The 22,444-nt window shown below is 54.1% G+C and overlaps 2 protein-coding genes across 2 annotated transcripts; both read right to left on the bottom strand.

Moving 5' to 3' along the window:
- Window positions 1-192: 192 nt before the first annotated feature.
- On the bottom strand, window positions 193-22,197 carry LOC119111504 (uncharacterized). The gene is made up of 12 exons (XM_037235321.1): window positions 22,122-22,197; window positions 21,810-21,885; window positions 21,242-21,399; window positions 13,696-13,825; window positions 13,425-13,575; window positions 12,858-12,972; window positions 11,946-12,181; window positions 8,678-8,826; window positions 8,056-8,185; window positions 7,345-7,431; window positions 1,355-1,648; window positions 193-428 (listed from the first exon to the last, which is right to left on the bottom strand). The coding sequence occupies exons 4-12, from the start codon at window positions 13,699-13,701 to the stop codon at window positions 193-195; spliced, it is 1,404 nt and encodes a 467-aa protein (XP_037091216.1). The 5' UTR covers window positions 13,702-13,825; window positions 21,242-21,399; window positions 21,810-21,885; window positions 22,122-22,197.
- Window positions 15,510-17,048, bottom strand: LOC119112325 (alkylglycerol monooxygenase-like). Its single transcript, XM_037236449.1, has one exon. It carries the CDS (start codon window positions 16,941-16,943, stop codon window positions 15,618-15,620), a length of 1,326 nt encoding a protein of 441 aa, XP_037092344.1. The 5' UTR covers window positions 16,944-17,048; the 3' UTR covers window positions 15,510-15,617.
- Window positions 22,198-22,444: the final 247 nt, after the last annotated feature.

Genomic DNA, 22,444 nt, shown 5'->3' with positions numbered 1-22,444 from the left:
TGAGAGAGAGAGAGAGCCACGTATAGACGCACCCACTTCCTATTCGTTCTGCGCAAGACCAAAACGTCGAGCCACATCAGAATTTCCGCAGAAAATGAGGCACTTGAAGGCACACTACGCACAGCAGGGACATTCGATGTATAGATGTACAGCCCCACCACCTGACGCTGTTGATATGCCTAGGTGGCTGTATTATCGGCACCGGCGCTGACCTGACTGGCACGTGTTGAGCCCGATCCAGGCCTCGTCGTGGCTCATCGCCTGCAGCAGCTGCTCCAGGTGGCCGTGTATCTCCGTGCTGTTAACCGAGGCAAGGTGGCCGCCGCGGCGCGCACACGCCAGCTCGGCCTCCTGCCAGGCGACCGGCGGGCCTGGCATGTCGTGCAGCAGCCAGCCAGACCGGCTCGGCAGCAGCGAGGCGGGTGGCCCTGTGGACCAGGTCAGGTCAGGTCAGGTCAGGTTTAAGTCATCAGCCAGCCGGACCGGCCCGTTGCCAGGGAGGCGGTGCTGTGGGACAGGTCAGGCCCGGTCAGGTCAGGCTAAGTCACCAGCCGGGCGGGCTGGCTCGGTGCTGGATAGGTAGGCCACGCCGTGGGTCAGATCAGGTCAGGTGGTGCCAAGTCAGGTCACGAGTCAGGTAGGAACAGGGCAGGGTGTGTCAGGTCAGGGCAGCGCAAGTCAAGACAAAGCAAGCTAAGTCAGACACGGTTTGGTGTGGCACGGTATAACAGGTGGTGTGAGAGTCAGCGAAGAGCAGCAGAGGGAGGAGCAGGATAGGGCAAAGCCGGACAGGGAAGGAAAGGGTAAGGCAATACTTGTCAGGGCGGGGTGCCACGGAGGCAGGGTAGGACGAGGCACGCATCTTGTCGGACCGCCGCGAGAGGCCATTGTTAACACAAATGGAAACTGGAGATTTGCTTTCAAAACTTTATGTGTGGCAATTCTGTGCGAGGAGCTGCGGGTTTGGTTGCGATGTGATACAGTTGGCTAGGCACAGTCTTATGAGGAGTGGATGGTACTCGTGAATGTAACGTGAATGTAGAGTGACTAAACAGATCTTGCGATGCATATTTACAATACGATGCATTGGAATCAGTCAACGTTTTGCAATAAGCAGATCGTATCAAGCACTTCGGCGCGGGGATAAACGCAACATTCAGTAGCAAGCACCAAAAGAGTACCAAATGAGTGATGGTAAAGGGCGTCAAATGATATCCTAACGCAGAATCACCAGCGATGACTGGACCTGGCGAACACATTCGGTGACTTCGCTTCGTTGTTAGATGATGCCAAGCTACTCTCCACGTTCGGCAGGAGCTGCGCTTGTCTGGTCGCAACGGTAGCCGATACTCACCAGTGAAAACCACGTCTCTGCCGCAGACGAAACGCTTCCCCGAGACCGTGAGCATACACTCCACAGTCACGTCGTACTGGCTCCCCATGTGCAGGCCTTCGTTCCATGTCACGGACGTGTTATTGACGAGCTGGCTCAGCAGGGGCTTGCCGTTCCTCGACACCTGCACCGAGTACCAGTTTATCTTGGTCTCCGACAGCGGCGCCAGCGCCCTCGCCGCGGCCTCCTGCCAGGTGACGCTCAGTACGCCCTGCCACTGGGGTGAGGCCGTGACCGCCACGTCCGCCACCACCGCTGCCGGACACCAGAGCAGCGCTGTCAGCGGTGCACACGGCCCTGTCGCACAGCTCTGTCGCACGACTCTGTCGGACGGCTCCGTCGCACGACTCTGTCGCACGACTGTCGGGCGGCTCTGTCACACAACTCTGTCGGACGGCTCTGTCAAGGCTTTGTCGCACGGCTCTACTGCACAACTCTGTCGGACGGCTCTATCGTCCCACGGCTTTGCCACACAGCTCTGCCACACGACTCTGTCACGGATTTGTCGCACGGCTCTGTGCACAACCCTGTCACACGACTCTGTCACGGCTTTGTCGCACGGCTCTGTGCACAACCCCGTCGGACGGCCCTATCAAGGCTTTGTCGCACGGCTCTGTCATACGACTATATTGTCCCACGACTTTGTCGCGCCGGTGTCGCCGGCGCCATCCGCCGCGCGCAAGTCTGCGAGCTGACGACGTGCGACCCTGGCCGTGCAGACCCTGGCCGTGCGACCCTGGCCGTGTGACCCTGGCCGTGCGACTCTGGCCGTGCGACGCAGCAACTTTAATTGTGAGTGAGGGCTCTCGCATACGGATTACAAGATACGGCAGCTATGTCTTTGGGTAAATGTTGCGGAACGTAAATGTTTTGATGGAAGAACTGGTCGCTCATCCAAATGCCGCAACGAACGTCATATTCTGCAGCATCCAATAAGTTGAACAGTTATATTCGTCTGTGAATATGCCATGAAACGTGAATGTGAATATCTCTTTCATGTCAACAAAAATGATGCGATACCCCGGAACACATTTTCACAACGCACCACTCTCGTAAGCACCCCGCTTCATCTGGTTGAACGTGAACGTGTCATGAAATCATGAATTCAAACTCTTAGGCGTGACGATGACATCCAGAAGTGTAGTTTACCATTCAGTTGGGTGCTCTACTACGTCCCCGCCTTCACAATTTGGAGAAAACTTAGGGTCACTTCCGGTGGGAATTTTGTGCAATTGTAGCCATATTTCGCTGTTTAGTCTCCCCCCCCCCCACGACTTAGTGTACGAAACTATACCCCTGATGATGTCCCATCTTAAAGGGAGCTTGCATGTTGCCGAAACTGTTCGGAGGGCGCTAATTCGTTAGTCAGAACAGCTCGTCAAAACAGCTCAGGCAGCAGGGTCCCGCATCCGACCTGCTGCGCATGTCCATGCCGAGTCTGCCGTTTCGTTTGATCTACCGTATGTCTGGTTGACTTCTACCGGCCGACTTCTACCGACTGAGGCGACCGGGCGGCTAATCGTTGGGTCTTATCTATAATGCGTGGAGCGTTATCGGGTCCCTAGAGTCGTGGACGAACGGCCGGCACAGCTGATATGTCACCGGTGCAGCTACACCGCACGGCGCACCCCCGCCCCCCCCCCTCGTCCGCACAACCGTGTCTCAAAGCCTGTCTGCACTCTCTCTCTCTCTCTCTCTCCCCCCCTCTCTCTCTCTCTCTCTCTCCTTCTCTCTCCTCCCTCTTCTCTCTCTCTCTCTCTCTCTCTCTCTCGCTCTCTCTCTCTCTTCTCTCTCTCCTCTCTCCCCTCTCTCTCCTCTCTCTCTCTCTCTTCTCTCTCTCTCTCTCTCTCTTCTCTCTCTCTCTCTCTCTCTCTCTCTCTCTCTCTCTCTCTCTCTCTCTCTCTCTCTCTCGCTCTCCTCTCTCTCTCTCTCTCTCTTCTCTCTCCTCTCTCTATCTCCTCTCTCTCTCTTCTCCTCTCTCTCTCTCTCTCTCTCTCCCTCTCTCCTCTTTCTCTCCTCTCTCTGCTCTCTCTCCTCTCTCTCTCTTCTCTCTCACTCCTCCTCTCTCCTCTCTCTCTCTCTCTCTCTCTCTCTCCCTCTCTCCTCTCTCTCTCATCCTCTCTCTCTCGCTCTCTCTCCTCTCTCTCTCTCTCTCTCTCTCTCTCTCTTGGCCTTGACCTCCGGCCCACACGCCGGCATCACTGCCAATAAAGCATCAGTGTCTGTCAGCCAAGCACCGTCAGCAAGACAGAGCAGTCAGACTGTGACGTGAAAATGAGCTTCTTCGTCGGCCACAGGCCCCGCGAGCGACTGCTCTCGCCAGTTACCAAAATCCACAGTCATCGACACTGCAAGCGAACCCGCCCTGTTGATGGCATTTCAAACGGCGGGTGTAAGCACATCCAGCAGTTGTGACCTGTTACTTCGACAGCATTGAGCCCACCGCCTGCTCCCATCTGGCGTTGCTAAAGAAAAAAACAGAAGTCACAAGATAGAAGCTGGAGGGCTGGTTTAATGGTGTCATTTTCGGTTAATCCTTAGCACGCGCCCGGGTGGCCGGTTGGATACCCTCCGCTCGGGTGGCAGGTCAATATGACCTCTCTGAGATCTCAGAACATAAGAAAGCTGGAGACACCAAATTCAAAGGGTGCATTGGCCTGCACGTGAACTCACTTTGGTCAAAGTTTTAGGTTCCCAGGTGATGACATTCAGCCCAAATGAGGTCAAACAAGGTCAAGCTAATGGTTGGTGTACAAAGCGCCCCAGAACCTAACATCTGTTCTAAGCGTCACATGCTTATTTAAGGGCATTGACTTTTTTGAGCTTTTGAAGGTCACGATGACCAAAATTATACAAGACTGCTTAGAGTTTCGAATAAGCGACAAAGGTTGTGTTAGGCAGTATTCTCCTAACAAAAAATGTTGATCTGGATCATTTTAGGTCATTGGCCTATTCGGACCTTTTAGAAGCCCATGGAAGACGTATGATGCGATTCCTGCTATCAATAAATTCAAAATGAACACTAGAAACTGCCCCATACAGCAAGTCCCAGAATAATAAAACAGGTTGGTTTTGACTTTGGTTTGCCCTTCACGCCTGACCCTAAGTTAATGGAACTTGTTCATTCAATTTTTGTTGCCTAATACAGTATCTCAGAGATGTATGGCTTCGGCTTACACTCCGTTATTGTATCAGACTGAAAGATTCCCTGGAAATTGACTTCGTTGAATCCATGGCCTGACTTTGACCTGCCGTAGGTTATGGACATCTAATTTTGGATACCAAAAGACCCGATATTTAATTGCCTACAGCTGCGCAAAATTTAGCGCGGCTGCGCCGCGCCGTTCGGAAACCATTCCGGAAGACCCTCGGGTCCAATTGATCCCCACCCGAGCGCGCCTTACGGCTGAAATGTCAGACCAGGTCATGCTGGATCTTGTGCCGTCTTTACACGATCCATGGCCTTCTTCTGTTTGCTCGCAAATACAAAGTTTGCTGAGGCCACAGCACGCCACCATTTCCACACGAGCAATATACAAAGCTCACACAATGTCAGATCCATAAAATAATCACAAATAACACGATCTGGCAACATGCAGAGGTGCCTCTATAACATTGCCAAATACGAATGGTCTTTTGGAATTTTCCGTACTAATTTGCCTATCATTTGATCAGATGTTGTCTTGGCTTAGCAAGACCTTGATTTTTAAAGGGCCGCTACTCTGCTGAGGTACATGGGCGTTTTATGGAAGCTTCGCACGGTACGTGCTACGTAAAATTGACAATTGCAAAGCACACCGCCGAATACATCCTGACGTAGCGTGGTAAGCGACACTTTGATGCATTTTCGCTGATCGTGTCCTTGAGAGCGCCCCGTGGCTCACTAACCTGACAAAGCATCTCAGGCAACACAGGGCGCAAGCGACCCGAGGCAAAACTGGCGGAGGTGGTCGCCATGTTGCATCAGTGTTGGCCCAGGCGAAGTCGCGAGCTCCGGCGATGCGGCGGGGTCGCTGCGTAATCGGGCTTCGATTGGTGCCGCTGTCGCCCCGCGTGACGCCGAAACAGCCGACAAACAGGCTGCACGGCCAAGTTCGACGGGCAGCGGCGATCCATACGGCCGGCGTACCCATGACCATGGCTGTCACACTACCTCGGACGTGCACAGGGGGCAGCTGATAGGGCGCCGCAGCGCTGTCAGTGTTTGTAAGGCCGCGCATCGGGTAATACATCAGTGTTTGCAAGGCCGCGCACCAGGTAATACGTCAGCGTTTGTAAGGCCGCTGACCGGGTAATACGTCAGAGGAGGGGCAGGGACAGCAGGCTGCGAGCACCGCAACACTTGCATTGTGTGGGCCACGCGGTCGCCCGTGTTGGCTCTATGCCGAGGCTAATGACAGTGGATGAGCACGTTGAACGAATGAGACCTTTGCAGACCATTCAACGTGGCATACCAGACACGTGAAATCGATTATACGCTTGACGCACGGGTATCTCTAAATAAATAAGTCACGTTGATTAGTCACAAAGTATTTATCTTTAGGCCTGAGGGGCATAGACATCCGAAAAGAGCCTAAGGCTGTATTCTCAGGGTACCAAGAATTTTCTATCCTACGTGACGTCACGTATAATATTTGTTGAACGTGTTCGCAGCACGCCACGTTTCCTGTTCACATGTTTGTGATTTTCGTCACGATAAATGCGCATCCAAAATATTTCATTTACATTTCCAACATTTCATCTCATGAGCATTTCCATCCTTGCCTGCTTCAAGTAACGGACAGGTATTGTGGATGTCCGGAAAATGTTTTACGTAACGTCACGTAAAATCTTTATCGTCCCGATCGCTGCAAAAAAACGAATGCAACTTGTGCTCAGATACCGCAGGTGGTAGAGCGAGCCTAAGTAACCGAAAGTGCCGGGGCTTATTTTCCTAACGATTGCAGCCCACCGAGCTTATCGACAATCGGCTTTGTTTCGTCATTAACTGACTTTTCGTGATTTTTCGTCGGTGAAGTTAGTCCGATGGGAGCATATCATAATGTGCCTCAAAAGTGGAAATGACAAGAAAGTAACAATTTGATGAAAGGATTCAGACGCGGTATTGATATCACGGATGGAATACTTGTTCGGACTATCATCCTCGTCTGGTGTGTTAGTTACACAACGTTTCGGCCAGTTCACTTTCCGACCGTTGTCAGGTCTTCTGAAATCCTGAGAAGGACTGGGTGTTGGTTGACATCAGTAATGTATGCCTCACAAACCGAATTATCTCCATGGAATTGCAGGGATTCGACCAAAATCTTCTTGATTGCAGGCCCATAGCCGTACGAGCGGACGTACCAGAATCTTCTTGATTGCAAGTCCATTTCTTTACCAATGGAGCTAGTACCTACCCTTTTAGCTAACCCAGTTAGCTCAGTTGGTAAAACACCAGGCTCGCAATGAAGATGACTGGTTCTAATCCCAGCAATTCCAAGGAGAGAATTCGAAATGGGACGCATACATGGCTGATAGCTAAGCATCATCCAGTCCTTCCCATGACTCCATAACATCTGACGATGACTAGAGAGTTCACTGGCTGAGACGTTGTGCACATTCTAACTCGTCAGACGAGGACGATAGCCAGAACAATTGTTCTGTTCGTGACGAATACGTACGTGATAAAACAAAACGCTTCTGTGTTCACTTTTATCGGCAAGTTTGATAGACACGACACGGCAAACCGTGGGCTGCGCTCCTGCTGATACTATGTTTCGTGTGGGTGCCAAACCAGGTGCTGGTCTAAAAAGACTGGGTGTTTTCACGCTAGCATGATTTATAACGCTAGCGTGAACACGGTCGTTATATATTCTTTGCTTGGTGGCAAGACGGCGCGTAATGAGGGCGTGCCAATTCCGAATAGATGACGTTCTGCATCGCAGAGAAATGTGCTGGGGTAGGGCACTGACCTGCCACAGACTCCGACCCCCCGGCAGCACCATCCGAGGTCTGGTCAGTCAGAGAAGCGGTGAGCCGCTCAGCACGAGACAGAGGTACTGAAAGAGCAGCTCGGGTGAGGTCGGAGCGGTCAGCCGCTCAGCACGACACAGAGGTACTGAAAGAGCAGCTCGGGTGAGACCGTCCACACGTCAGTCACCAGCTATACGCCCTCATCCGTGCCGGGAGCTATTCTGCCAGTGGCATCCCATTCCCGAACGGCGCTCCTTTACGAACCGCCCGTGGGGTGGTTTAAAGAGAGTACCAGCATAGGTTTTGGCCCGAGACTGGACATTTCATGAGTTGTTACCATCTCGCATGCCGTAATAAACGGTGTGGGGGGCTGTGGGGGGGGGGGGGGGGGGGTAGTACGTCCGTGCCACACCGCACTGTGTGGAAGCATCGACCATTGCCGCGGGGAATGAAAAGCAGTCTGTGACAGTCACGAGGCCCCCACAGCCGACCGCGGCCGTAACCCTCCACAGGTTCCGGCCGTGAACCGGACAATCGTTACACAGTCGGCAGACCGTCGGCTGACCTCTGGCGGCACCGCGGCACGGCACAGGACCTGACCTCGAGCGGAAGCTCGCGGGGCGGGCGACTGAGGCGCCGGCCGTGCCTCAGGTGCGGCGGCCACCACCGCCACAGGCGCTGGACCGAGCTGCCCTCCGGCGGGGACGTACCGAGCTTGACCTCGCGGTGGACGGTCGGGGTCGACAGCAGCTCGGGCACGACCGGCGAGATGTAGACGTCGTAGTCCTGGCTGGGGCTCAGGTCCGACACCTCACGACTCGTCTCGGACGAGCTGATGATCTGGACAGGGCGGCAGTTCAGGGCAGCAGGTCAGAGTGGCAGGTCAGGGCGGCAGTCAGGGCAGCAGGTCAGAGCAGCAGGTCAGGGCGACAGTCAGCGCGGCAGGTCAGGGCAGCAGGTCAGAGTGGCAGGTCCGGGCAGCAGGTCAGAGTAGCAGGTCAGGGCGGCAGGTCAGGGTAGCAGGTCAGAGGGGCAGGTCAGGGCGGCAGTCAGGGTAGCAGATCAGAGTGACAGGTCTGGGCGGCAGGGCAGGGCGGCCGGTCGGGGCGAGTTATACACTTGGGTGCGGCCGTCTTCGTTGCCAGCCAACTGGCGACCACGCTTTTCTCTCCTAGTGCCGTCAACTTGGTGTCATATGACACGGGTCACCGGAGTAGGGTCGCCGAAACTCCGCGGCTCATAACGCGACGTGAAGTCCAGCCCCGTCACCATGTACTGACCGCACTCCACCTTCTCCACGCCCGTTTGGCCCGCTTTAGTGTCAGTGCTGACCTGGTTGGTGACGCTGGTGCCGTCGCCGGTAGTGACGGAGAACACCATCTGGGTGGTGCGCCAGCCCTGCGATCCCATCGTCCACCAGGTGCGCAGCGAGCTGTTGGTCGTCACCCAGGCGGCTGACAGCACGTCCGGCAGCAGGAAATCTGCCGGGCCGAGCACGTGTCTCAGTCGCCGCTGCGCTCCCCGCGGCGGGTTCGGAAGCATGAGAGGGGTTCGTCGCGGCCGAGCACGTGTCTCAGCCGCCGCTGCGCTCCCCGCGGCGGGTTCGGAAACATGAGAGGGGTTCGTCGCGGCCGAGCACGTGTCTCAGCCGCCGCTGCGCTCCCCGCGGCGGGTTCGGAAGCATGAGAGGGGCTCGTTGTTCATTTGCTGCAAACGCAGGCGTGTTGCCCGCAAAGCTGAGAGACCTCGGCGGCTTCCGTTTAAGGATAGGTGAGTCAGTGATCACACAACTTGTAGTGCTGTGTCGCATCCAAAATAAAACAAGATCAATGGCCAAGTCATGCATTGAAACGAAATACACTGTTTCAGTGGCGTTCATGCAGACCAATAAGTGCAAATTTTGAATACCAGCAGGTGGCAGGGTGCCATGGCAGATTACCTAGATTTGCGTCGCGAGCGTAAATTTGTCTTCGCTGCTCTGATCGCACACCGAAGTTGAAGAGACTGTCTTTGAGAGAGTCACTCCATATCATACGCACAGGCGCTGTTCAAACATGATGGGATTCGGTTCTTACACCAGCCCGATCTCCATGACCCAATGCCCCGGCGGCGGTGCGATGCGACGCGCACGTAATGCCCGGTGCACTCAGTAAAGTGGCAGCGCTGGTAGGTTCCATGCCAAGCTGGCAGGGCTTATTTCGGCGCAATTTACGACGGTCATGGTCATTTCAGGCTGCACTGTATCGCAGTTGCCAGGTAACGAGTCAACAGCCAGCGGGTTCATGGGTCCCACGTAATCGACGGAGGACGGCTAACATAGGATGCAGTGGCGGCGCTCCTCCTTTTCACCCGTTCGACCACCCTCACATATGAACCAAGAGTAGGAGCGTCTTGCCAGGCCAACCCCCCCCCCCCCCCATCTCTCCCTCGCCATATCTGCCCCCCGCCCCCCCCGATATGCAGACCGGAGGCTGCAACAGAGTGCGTACGTGAGAATGAAGCTGGCCCGTAGTCATTGATAGTGCCGTAGTCCTCGATACTGCCGCAGTACCTCGATGGTGCCGCAGTCCTCGATAGTGCCGCAGTCCTCGATGGTGCCGTCGTCCTCGATACTGTCGCAATCCTCGATAGTGCCGCAGTCCTCGATAGTGCCGCAGTCCTTGAGAGTGTAATTCTCAGTGCTGGTCTCACAAGTTGGCATGTTTTTTAGATGTTGGCTCTTACCACACTCCAAGCATTTGTTTTAAGCTCGAGTGCTCTCATTAAGTGTTTCTCGTGGCATTCGGCATTTTTTCAGCGGCATTCGGCATTTTTTTGGCGATGATCTTTGAAATGGATATTGCAAGTCACCAAATATTTCTGTTCAAAAACCGTGGTCAGATTTTCTCTCTCCCGCCATGCCAAATCCTGGACCCGAAGTTAAATAACACGACCAATTTCACGACCACATATACATATTCTTAAATATTGGGAATGTCACGCATGGCAATACTAGGGTAAGGTTGTAATTAAATCTTTACGTTATTGTCGTTTGGCAATTATGTAAATCAAAGGCTTAACAAAGTATTCCATGCCTTTTAAAACCACCTGTGGTTTACGAGTCACGGATTGGTATGCACCTGGAATTGGAATTCACGCCTAACCTTAATGCCTTTTATTAACTGCTTTCGTACACGCATCATCCAGTGCCAAGTCCATATTTCATTAAAGACACCCCATGAATTTCAAACATAAATTTCATAGCAGAACGAATTTCGCTGATTGTGTTTTGTGAAACCCAACTGAAAAATAATATTTTTCCCGTGAAAACTGATTGCCCCAACAGACGCAACAAGGCGTCGGATGCTCAGTGCCGGACGTAAAACGAACAACTGCATAAGTTGGCTGCGGGCGTTTCGGCACATAGGTCATTCCTTGTGTTTTGCGCATTAGTCCGGAGTGCAAGCATACGACGACTTATGTTCAGAGACATTTTGGGACCGATGTCACCGGAGCAGCCCGTTGGCCGGTCTCAGATGTACCCAGGCATCTGTAGGTAACACCTACAAGCAGGCAGATGTGAACAGGTAAGGCCTGTCGCCGATGAGTGTGCCCGACGATTGGACGGACTCCAGAGGATCGCGGTGCACGTCCCGGTGCTCAGGCGAAAATTGGCGAGGTGCATCTTAAAAACATAGCTACAGAAACGAAGACGCCAACGGAGTAACTATTTTCTGAAGCGTTTACGGTAACAGTCTGGATTTGCATAATCCAGGAGTTTTGCCTGATTCATTGGCATTTCAGAAGAGTGCGTATGTCGTAACTACGAAGGAACCCAAGAACACCACCGTAAATAGTTTCATAGCGGCTGTCGCTTAATGATGGGGTAGCTTCTTATCCTGACTAAGCCATGCATCCCTATTGAAAACGGTGGATGATCTTGAATGTGCTAACGATCGGGATGGATAGCTAGATGAGCGTCACCTGCATACTACTCGGTCGGTGCATACTCGGTCCCCCACGGTCCGTCGTTCGGGAGCCGCCCGGGGCGGTTCGGGCCACTAAACGCCGCCGCGTCAACGCTGGGCCGTGGGACACAGTTCCGAAATGGGCTGCTTGCCCACTGACGCAGGCGGCGGCGCGCTTGGCGCGGGCCGCGGCGTGGCCTCAATGTCAAAAACAATGTGGAAGCAAAGGGAGACCAGCGGGGGGCGGGGGGCGGGGGCAATGGTCTCAGATGCGCTGTTTGATGGCATGCGAGGGTAAAGCTAATGAAAAACAAGTGGGCGTTGTGGTCATAGGTTGAATTTTTAGTTGATGTGAAGCGATACAATACCGGAATTTGGACACGGCTGCACCATTTATCTAATGGAAAACACCAGCATGATTTTTGGGAGCATGTAGAATTAGATCAAATAACACTTGGCCATGCATGGTGAGAGGTGGATGGCGGATACAAAGTCACGAAAGTGCGACTCGTTTTGCATTTCTATTCCACTGCGCCGGCACCAGCTGTAAACTGCTGCGAGAGTGACTCCCACGTCGTCACCGTCCACCACGGAGCGGAATGGTATACCCGGAGTGCTCGGATGGAGCCCCACCGGTGGCGGTCCATGCTCACCCGCGTCCACGCTGCAGCGGCTGACGCCTGGCGGGCAGTCGACTCGCGCCACCAGCTGGTAGCTGCCGCACTCGAGCGGCACCCCCCGCACGTGGCACCGCACGGTCAGCGAGTAGCTGCCGCCCCAGAGCGGGTGCAGGATGAGCCAGCGCCGGTCCATCGTCTGCCAGTGCTGGGACGTCTCGCCCGAGCCGTTGTTGTGCCGCACCTCCAGCGAGTACAGGTCCACCGGCAGGCTGCGGAGCAGGGCGGGCGCAGATGAGCAGGTGAGCGCAAGCTGGCTCATATAAGGGACAGATTGGAAGAAGACGTGACATGGCGCACACGCCTCCGCAAGAGGAGGAAACAGGACGAGTGTACAGACTCGAGCAGAACAGGAGGGATGCACATTGTACAGAGAGACTGGAGCGGAACAGCATGGATGTACAGAGGGGCTCGAGCAAAACAGCATGGATATACAGAGGGGCTATAGCAGAACAGGACGGGTGTACAGAGGGGTTCGAGCAGAACAGGACGGATGTACAGAGGGGTTCGAGCAGAACAGGCCGGATGCACAGAGGGGCTCGAGTAGGCGACGTCAGGTTTACCGACCGCTATAGTTGCTTGAAAATTACAATAGCGCTGCAATGGCTCTCTATGCCATTGGGTACCCAACGTTTTATATTCAATCTACACGTCCATTTGATTCAGTGCGATGAAAGGTGGGCGACTAAGTGGTGCAAGGCGCTCGCAGTACATCTATAATGTATGCAGCACCTGGCGGAAACAAGGCCGATGTGCCAGATGTAGCCGATATCTGTAAACCGTCTGCTACCAGCCGTTGGAGGGCACGCGGCGTCGATTCGCACGGGTTTGAGCACGGTCTCAGTGCGCAGCGGCAGCTGTGACCAAGAGGTCAGAGGTCAAGGTCACCTGAAGATCATCGGGTCCTGCCGGCGGAACAGGCTGACCAGCGGCTGGGTCCAGCGCAGGTCGACCCAGCCGGCCGGATGAGCCTCGTGGCTGATGTTGACCTGAGGGGACCAGCCTGCGGGCACGATAACGGAGGTCACTAACGGGCTATGGGGCCACGCAGCCGCAGAAGGCAGACGCCTGGGGTGCAGCGGCATCGGTGAGGATATGCTCATTCGATATGCCCTTAAAGCGACAGGAGGCGTGCAGGGTCGACGGATCAAGGGGTCAAAACCACAGTGTACCATGGGAATCGGCGATTGACAGCGGTCAATGTTCTGGTCAACTCTCAGTTATGATTGGAAATCAGAACAAGGCGGCTTCAGTGCGTTTCGCAATTTTCTTTCTTGAAATATGTTGATATGCAATGGTTTGTGCGTTCAGATAAGATTACATCGGCATTTTGTGACTTATTTTGAGTACATTTCTTCCAAAAAAAATTGGTCACGACATGCCAGTCAAACGTTTGTGTGAGAGCAACACTTAGCAACTTCTTGTGAATACCACATGCGGACGATTGACGATTACCTGACACGCAGCCTATCACCTCCAAGCGGAAACAGTTGACGTCCTCGGGCCAGGTCCATGTTTCAAAACTGAAGCGGACAAATCTGGCCAGCTGCACCACTCCGAAGCCGTGGGTAACAACGTCGTCTGTCGATTTGGTGCCACCAACCGACTGAAAAAGAAGTTTGTGAGGCTTAAGTCTTGACTGTAACAAGAATTTCTCATTGCCAACTTATAACTAAATACGACTACAGCCAATGAAAAAATACATCAGTGTGCACAGCGTACGTACATGCATAACCTTCCTCCGGGTAGAGCAGCACAAGGAACCAGGAGTCGCCGTCCATAGCTGTACTGAACTGTCACCCAGGTGGTTTTGTTTTTTGTGTTGACGACGGTAGGCGGCCCCTGGGTCTGCACACCTGCGGGAAAGAGAGTGGAGCGTGGAGTGCACCGGTGCTCGGTGCTCGAGACTGGAGCCAGCACGAGGAGGACTCGGTCGGGGATCCTCGCACAAGCGGATCCGATATACATGGCGACGCGGACTTGTAAACAATGCAATTTGTGCGGTAGGGGCGGTGACATGAGGCTACATGTGAAAGCACGCAAGCCCTGACGTAATGACATCTGAGTATCATCACGCTTGAGCTGCTCCCGTAGCTCAAGCGTGATGGTATAGTGGATGTTCTGGCCCATTCTTATCCGTTGCGTTGCAAGTCCGCATTCGTTGTTTCCGTCAGCACAGAAGCTGCCGTATTAGAAGGCACGATACTGTTCAAGTTGGCGCGGAATATTGTCGACACCTGCTTGTCCCCCCGCCCTCCGCAGCGCTCAGTTCGGATCTGATCACGTCACGAAGCCAGACCTACACCGTGGCTGAGCGTGAAGTCGGCTCACGTATTGACCGCTTGGTCGCCGTTTCCATGGCCGATACAACGACCGCCCACTGACGCTGAATGGCCAGCTGGGCCTCAGCGGAAGCAATTGTCCAGTCAGGCACCAATACATGGTGGCTTTCAAAGCTGCATACCGACTACCCACCCCCTCCTCCCACACTATAAGTCAGAAATTGACACGCTACCACTTCGGGGAAAATAGCAGTAGAAGTCCGTTATTGGGTTACATCGAACTGCCGTCTTCCGTATTCCGAAAGTAGTCGAACTGATCGTCTAAGACGGACACGGTGTTTTTTACAGCCCTAAAAGACAGCAAAAGGTGATGCCAGATCATATCCATATCTCTCCAAAACAAGATTTTTTTGTCAACAGTTGTGGCATTTTCTTCATTTTGTTATTCATTCCGTCAGCAAACCGCAAGTAACGTAAAACCGCATGGCTTATCAGCCAACAAGTTTATCAAAACCCCAAAACAAAAGCCTGTTGACGTAGCGGCGGAACTCGGGTCAGCACTAGCCGTGGCACAAAACACATCCGATTAGTATCCATGAACCAGGAGACCCTTGCGTAATATGTTCTTTTCCGAACGCGTCATTGACAATGCCGAAACATGTATGCACCAACGCTGCTGCGTTGGCTGATTCAGCGCCACTTCAGGGACTTTCGGTGGTCGTGAACTACGCAAGCAGTGAAAGAGATCCCAAAATGTTCATACCAATGTGTAGAACTGAGGCCGCAACGGAACCCAAAACACTTTCCGGTAAAAGTTTCAGAGATACCTGCTTTCCTATCTCTGACATTGTCAAATGCGTGTTGGTGCCAGGTGCCGCCATCTCCTGCAGTATACACCAATGAACACAGACTATGCAAACAGCACTTGAATTTCGTCAATAGCTGTAAGCCGCTTCCATGCAAAATTGGTAAATATGTTGCAACGAACAAGAATGCGACGCTCTAAGGAATGCAATAGTTATTTACACCTGCAGCTTGCATGTTGCTATCACTTGTGGCTTCGACTAATTACTTTGGATAATGACTGTTTATGACTGACATAAATCTTACCTTCCAATTTCCTCATAATTCCCACAATTTTTCGAACGTTGATAACTTGCTTAAAAACTCAGGAAGGCACAGAAAAACAGATGTCTTAGCGAGCAGTTCCAGAGAGCAAAGGCACGTCAACACATGAACGTCGCCCAAACACCGTGGCCATGGTTAACTTATATTTCCCAACGAGTCACTTAATGATTAGCAATGCCTTCCCTCACCGCAGAGTCACCGCGTGCGGCCCGTTGCCGACGTTCCGTCGCAGGCCCCGCTACTCCGCCTTGGTCCTGGCCGTGCCGACGGCGCTGACCACACCCCGTAGCAACCATAAGAGGATCGAGGCGAGGAAGAGGGCGCGCGCGGCGGCAGCGGCGGCGGCCGGCAGCCAGCCGAGGTGAGGCAGACTCAGCAGACAGAGGCCGCAGCGCAGCAGCTCGGCCACCGGCGCCAGCCGCGCGCCGTCCAGCAGCCAGCCCAGACACGTGATCATGAACATCAGCGCCGCGCTGTAGAGCAGACAGATCGGCACCGGGTACACCAAGTGGTTCTGGGCGAAGTTGGCTGACGGCACCATGACCAGCATGAAGTGGACGAAGACGTAGGCGCGCAGCCAGCCGGGCACGGTCGTATCGAAACGGGGCCGCTTCGGGTCCGGCTCCGGGAAGGTGGAGGCGTCGCCCAGGCGGCCCGTGCCCGGCACCCAGCCTGGCCCGTACAACAGCCGCTTCATCTTGTTCTTCCAGCCGACCTGCTGGCGGACGTCCGATGCGATCCAGCGGAAGTGCGCCAGCTGGATCGTCCACACGTCGTAGGACTCGATGTTGTGCACCAGGCCGTAGGTGGGCGTCTCCTCCTCCCAGCAGAACGTGCCGAACAGCCGGTCCCAGATGATCAGCACGCCGGCATAGTTCTTGTCCAGGTACTTGACGTTGGAGCCGTGGTGGACGCGGTGGTGGGACGGCGTGTTGAGCACGTGCTCCAGTGGGCCGATGCTCTTCACCATCTCCGTGTGGATCCAGAACTGGTAGAGCAGGTTGAACTGCGCATGCGTGAAGAACATGGACGGCGCCACGCCGAGGAGAGCCAGTGGCAGGTACACCCCCCAGCTGAAGTACTGCTGCACGAACGACTGGCGGAATGCCGTCGACAGGTTGTAGTGCTCGGAGCTGTGGTGCACCTGGTGCGACGCCCACACGATGTTGACCTCGTGCGCAGCGCGATGGAACCAGTAGTAGCCAAAGTCAACGCCGAGCATGGTCAGCCAGAAGCTGATCGGCGAGTCCCAGGGCACGTCGAAGCAGCGCCAGTGGCGCCACACGTACACGTACGCCCAGCCCTCGCAGCCGCGCAACGTGTAGCGCATGGTCTCCTGCATCATGCCCTGCGACATGGAGCCGGTGACGTCGGCGATGTCTGGCTTCCGGTGGCCCTGCAGGCGGTACAGCACCGCCTCCAGCACGATCAGCACCACAAGGTACGGGATGCCCTGCTCGATGTAATTAGGTGACGGCTTCAGCGGCGGCAAGTAGCTGGCGGAGGGCCGCCGGATGTAGAACAGACCCAGCAGCTCCTCGGTGACTGTGCGGATTGCCTCCATCTCGGAGGGGAAGGGTAAGCGCCGAGGATGCCTTCCTGTGGCGCCGACGCCGGCAGAGCCAGAGCACCTCGTGGACGTACGTCCCGGGCGCCGTCCGTCACCACCCGGCGCACCGAGCGAAGTGGCGCGCGCTGCGTGCTTCTGCAGACGTGCACACAGCGCAAGGTCACGAGATAGCCGCCGTTGAGCCGGATTCTGAGCCGATTCTAGCGGTAGGGGCGGTCGTCGCGAAGTGAAGACTCAGGCTTAAGAAAAAAGCTTGCGATAGACCGCACTTGCCATGCCACCTCGGTGCTACTGTTCAGAGCAGGATCACACGTGTGTTTTCGAGCACCGATGCTGCGTAAAACGCTAAAATTCAGCGGCAGTCCAATCCGGTGTTCACGTTATCTATATCGCAGTGTGGACACAAACCTGACGCCTGTAAGCCTGATGTATAAAAATTATGGTACTATAGGCGTCGAGATAGCGTGCAGGAGGGCAAGCTCTGTCGGTCACCATGGGTCATCAAGATCTAGCATTGACTCTATGATGATATGTAGCAAGAATTGTCTAAATGTCAGGTCGGGCCCCCGTGTTGTGGAACCTTTTCAGCGTCCTAAAATTTGTTCCATGTATAAACATGCAGACTGAGTCTTAGAAATGTTGGTTTTTGGCGAGCCGCTGCCATAAATGGTTAAATCATGTCTCTTTTGCATTTCATTTGTATTAGCATGCACCCTTGAACACAGATTTGCAAACAAAAATTTGTACGCTGCCTGCAGGCCTGGGCGAAAAACATGCGCCCGAGTCCAAGCTCGGCTGCCTTAAGTCCGGGCTCGAGCCCTGAGCTTACTCTTGACAGATTGCATGGGTCGAAGTCCAAGTACAATTGTTTTTACGGCACAGGAGTGCTTATCGGACTCGCAGACCGCGGAGATTTTGGTCCAGTCCGAATCCCGTTTTGTGTCCAGATCCGGGAGCCTTCTGTGCACGCCCGATCGGTGTCATACGGAATCGTAGTGGACCGACAACTTCCATGTCACATTGTCGGGGCAAATGTTTTCAAGGATCCAAAAAGTACCAGGGTGCAATTTTCCATTTGCACAAATATGAAACTGTTTCGTAAACTGCGTTACCAGACAAACGTTACAAAAAGCAATGATCGGGGAAATTTTGGCAGTGTATTGCAAAAATTTAAATCGGTTCCCCGCTTGGATCTCTTCGGCCTCAAAGGCACTCGCTAATTTTCTTAATCAAAGATTAGATTGAAAGTGGGCACTGCGAGTCATGACAACTTTCCTGACCTGACCAATTTGGTAAAGACGCTACAGTGAAGAAATATGACATTCTGGGTGCAATTTCGGAAAACGAATGTCGCAGTGTGAATTGGACACAACTGATCTCACTCATGTCATGTTTACCTTTTAGTTGGCAGTCACTGTAACCATACCCAACTGAACTTGGCCGAAAGGAGCCAAAGCAAATCTAACCCGTCGAACCGAACACAACTTGATAAGTATGAGAATAGCTAGCCATAAGTAATACCCTGTGCAATGAACTGAAGCCGTCCCCTCACACCATTTGCCATGCAATTTAAACGTATTTCTCAGCCATGGCTGAAATTCAAATGGAAGCTATTATTCTTAAAAATGAAGAAGTCAGATTTCTCAAAAATGAAAAGGTCATGCTTATTGCCATAGTACAGGAAGTCATGCTTCTTGAAATGTGGGTTTTTGCAATCGTTTCGCCCAAGGGTGACTCCGAACCCCGAAGATCGGGATTGAGAATGAGATTGAGTTCGAGTCCGAGCTCTTTGTTTTTCAAACATTTGCGTCTGTGTGCGAGTCTACCTCGTCTGCAAAATGCATCGAGCCCCGAAAAGACATAAGTCCAGAAAGGAGTCTGAATGCAGCCAGTCTGTGGTCAAGCCGTACCTGCCCGTAGCTACATTCATACACTGACATGCATGAACTTGTCTTTTGTCTCGGCTTTTCCTGGGGGCAGTGTTCATTTTGCGTAGGCGTGTCTTCCGTCTATATATGACTCATGGGACATGAAATTAATATGCCTACTTAGTGATGTATAGCATTCGGTGCGTTGTCAATTTCATCGGTGCCCTTTCCCTGACTGCCGGGCGAAAACATGCCCGGTCGGATCGCTAATGCACCGCGCCGTCTCGCTTGAAATGGCAGTGGCCGACAATCGATGTTCCGCTTGCTGCCAGCTTTGCAACAGCAGGGGATTGTTGCAGCTACTGCTGTGCTAATGGCGGTATATTCTAGGCTTACGTCGCGCCTTTAATGTATGCCGTAACAGCTAGGCATGTTTTAGCATGCATAATGACTCGGACGGGCGAACTTCAGTGCATGCTTGCCTTTGCTTAACCGCGGCGAGCCCACGGATGCCTTTTGATATGCCAGTACGAAAACACAAATTATAGCAACAGTGTTTTGCTGCCACTAGGTCATTTTACTGAACCGCGCAGTTTCGTAAGACGAACGTGTTTGTCACGTAGTTCACTGGTAATCTCGTGATACTCATTAGTGGTCATCAGTCCGAGAAAGCGCACTCGCCATTTCTTGTTCGCATGCTGTTTATGTATATATATATATATATATATATATATATATATATATATATATATATATGTGTGTGTGTGTGTGTGTGTGTGTGTGTGTGTGTGTGTGTGTGTGTGTGTGTGTGTGTGTGTGTGTGTGTGTGTGTGTGTGCGTGTGTGTGTGTGTGTGTGTGTGTGTGTGTGTGTGTGTGTGTGTGGTGTGTGTGTGTGTGTGTGTGTGTGTGTGTGTGTGTGTGTGTGTGTGTGTGTGTGTGTGTGTGTGTGTGTGTGTGTGTGTGTGTGTGTGTGTGTGTGTGTCTGTGTGTGTATGTGTGCGTGTACCCTGCAAAACGTACACGGTAACGTACGCGTACACGGCATTTGCGATGCGCAGATGCGATGCGATCTGCCGCTGGCTGATGCTACGTATTTGGTTCTACACTTTTCGGCAATTGCGACACTGCGGTGTCAAGCCATTTAGGCATGAAACGTAATCGTGAGGCACTGGAAATGCTCTTTCTTTGTTGTGTAGTAGCTTACCTTCGGCGTGCACATGAAGTTGTGAAAATAGTGACCAGTAAAGCACTGAAAGCATCCTTGTTTAGGTTTGAAAAGGTACTGACGGATCGTGACATTGTGTTACGTTGCACGCCAAATCATGCCTTGTCTGAAATATGCCGCCAGCGCAGCTTTCAGCCAGTCGGTCCCGTCCTGCGTGCCATGTGGCCTCCTCGTCTTTGAATGCAGTACACAGTTTACGTTTCTCCATGAAAGCCTTCCCCACGTCGCAGGTTCTTAATTTTGATGTATTTCGTTTCACACAATAATAGCTGGCGGATACTCATTTACTGTTGCCTATTTCGACTTCACGCTTTTTGCACGTATTGTCCGTTTGTAGGATTACCACCCAGCCATTTTAACTTGTTTGACATTGCAGCTCTGCTTTTCAAGACGTGACTTTTGCTAGCAATGCATTGTCACTCTTCCAGTTTGTCATTCAACGCCCGAGTGAGTGCAAAGCAAGGGAACGTTTTTATATTTGGCTACTTGAACGAATGCCTTTTTTGTTCGTTATATCTAAAACTTGTTTGTTTTTCTTTCCACATCATTTGATATTTTCACCACAGTGGATCCAACCTGTTACCTAAGCAGCGCGCGGCGGCCTGAGAATCCAATATGAATTGTCCCGGGAAAATCCCTAGTCCATGGCGGCCCTGAGATATTTCTAGCGCCGGTAAAGCATTCCAATGCTATGGATCTCTCTCTCTCTCCTTCCATAGCCACGGGCACGCAATCAGCGGGAGCCACTGGCGGCAAAAGAGTGCGCCTGCCGGGGCCGGGAAGCCCGGCAACTGCGCGCCTGCCCGAGCTGGGAAGCTCGGCAGTTGCGCGCCTGCCCGGGCCGGGAAGCTCAGTAGCTGCGTGCTTGTCAGGGTAGGGAAGCTCCGCAGCTGCGCGCCTGCCCGAACTGGGAGGCTCCGAAGATGGGCGCCTGCCCAAGCTCGGCAGCTGCGCGCCTGCCCGAGCCGGGAAGCTCGGCAGTTGCGTGCCTGCCCGGATCGGTAGGCTCCGCAGCTGCGCGCCTGCCCAGGTCGGGAAGCTCCGTAGCTGCACGCGTACCCGGGCCGGGAAGCTCGGCAGTTGCGTGCCTGCCCGGGTCGGGAAGCTCGACGGCTGCGCGCCTGCCCGGGTCGCGAAGCCCGGCAGTTGTGCGCCTACCAGGGCCGGGAAGCCCGGCAGCTGCCCATCGCCACGGTACCTGTCACGAAGCGAGGCTGCCCGAGGTCGACCACCAGCGTGGCGACCCTCTCGGAGAAGGTGGTGCGGTTCACACACCAGGCCGTCTGGCTGTTGAGCCGCGCCCCGGACGCCAGGCTGTACTCGGGCGCTCCCCCATAGCTGACGTTCGGCCAGGCCCTGCAGCAGCGGCACCAGACGCTGCCTCACGTGTCGGCCGCAGCGGCCGGCGGCAGGGCGCCGTGCCCACACGCTGTTGGCGCTGGACGGTATGACCGCTGGCCGTGTGGGCATGTTCGTAGTCCATCGCTAGGGAGTACTGCTGATTGTACGGACACTGAACTCCGCGAAACCATTCAGGTGGCAATGTTCTAATAGCTGCGAGGGCCTTTAATTTGATCTTCGTTGATCCAAGACCAGTCGGTACTCACATAATTGAGCCCACCCCCACTAGCGCCCGCATTTATGGACTACCCTATGCGTAAGATGGGCGGCAATGCCATGACGAGATGATAGCATGCAATCTTGAGCCAAGCGCGACGGCCGTTTCATAACCGCTGCTGGCGGGGAGGTGCACAGAGCACACTTACGTGATGTTCTGGTCGGGGATTGTGCCATCCTGCATGCCCAGAGCGGCGGTGCAGCTCGACACGTCATCGCTCTCAGCTGGAACGGACGAGATGAAAAAGTTGATCAGCGGAGCACCTCCCTAATCCGAGTCAGTCATGCTGTGTCGGCAGCGGTACACCACCACCCGGCGATTCCAGAAAAAGGTCTCGCCACCAGTGCAGCCCCCCCCCCCCCCCACTCCTTCGTCCGCCTAGCCAGCGGAGACTGACGCAGTCGCCTGAGCTCTCGATCTGCAGCATAAACAGCGCCGCCCAGCATGTGATGCCTGTTACCTGTCACGGCAACCGCCAGCAGCAGCAGCAGTAGCGCGGCCGGCGATCCGCCGCCATCCATGCGGCGGCGTCGGCGGCGGCGGCGCGCCGGGTCACCACAACACGCTACAGTCTCGCCAGAGCTCGTCACCGTCGGCCCGCGGTCCCACCGGCTCGGCGCGGCACTGCGCCGGCCGGCTAACGTCGGCGGCGGCGGCGGCGGCGGCGGCGGCGCGTCCCGGCAACGGCGGCAGCATTGATTGGTTGTTCCTGCACGCTGTACGACCACGCGTAAGCATGAGGTACCTGACATGTGTAGTCGGGACCGGTAGGGGTTTAGCACG

The sequence above is a fragment of the Pollicipes pollicipes genome, unplaced genomic scaffold, assembly GCF_011947565.3.
Source record: "Pollicipes pollicipes isolate AB1234 unplaced genomic scaffold, Ppol_2.1 Scaffold_7261;HRSCAF=8764_pilon_pilon_pilon, whole genome shotgun sequence".
NCBI classification, from domain to species: Eukaryota; Metazoa; Arthropoda; class Thecostraca; order Pollicipedomorpha; family Pollicipedidae; genus Pollicipes; species Pollicipes pollicipes.
This window is presented reverse-complemented; position numbering and strand designations above follow the sequence as displayed.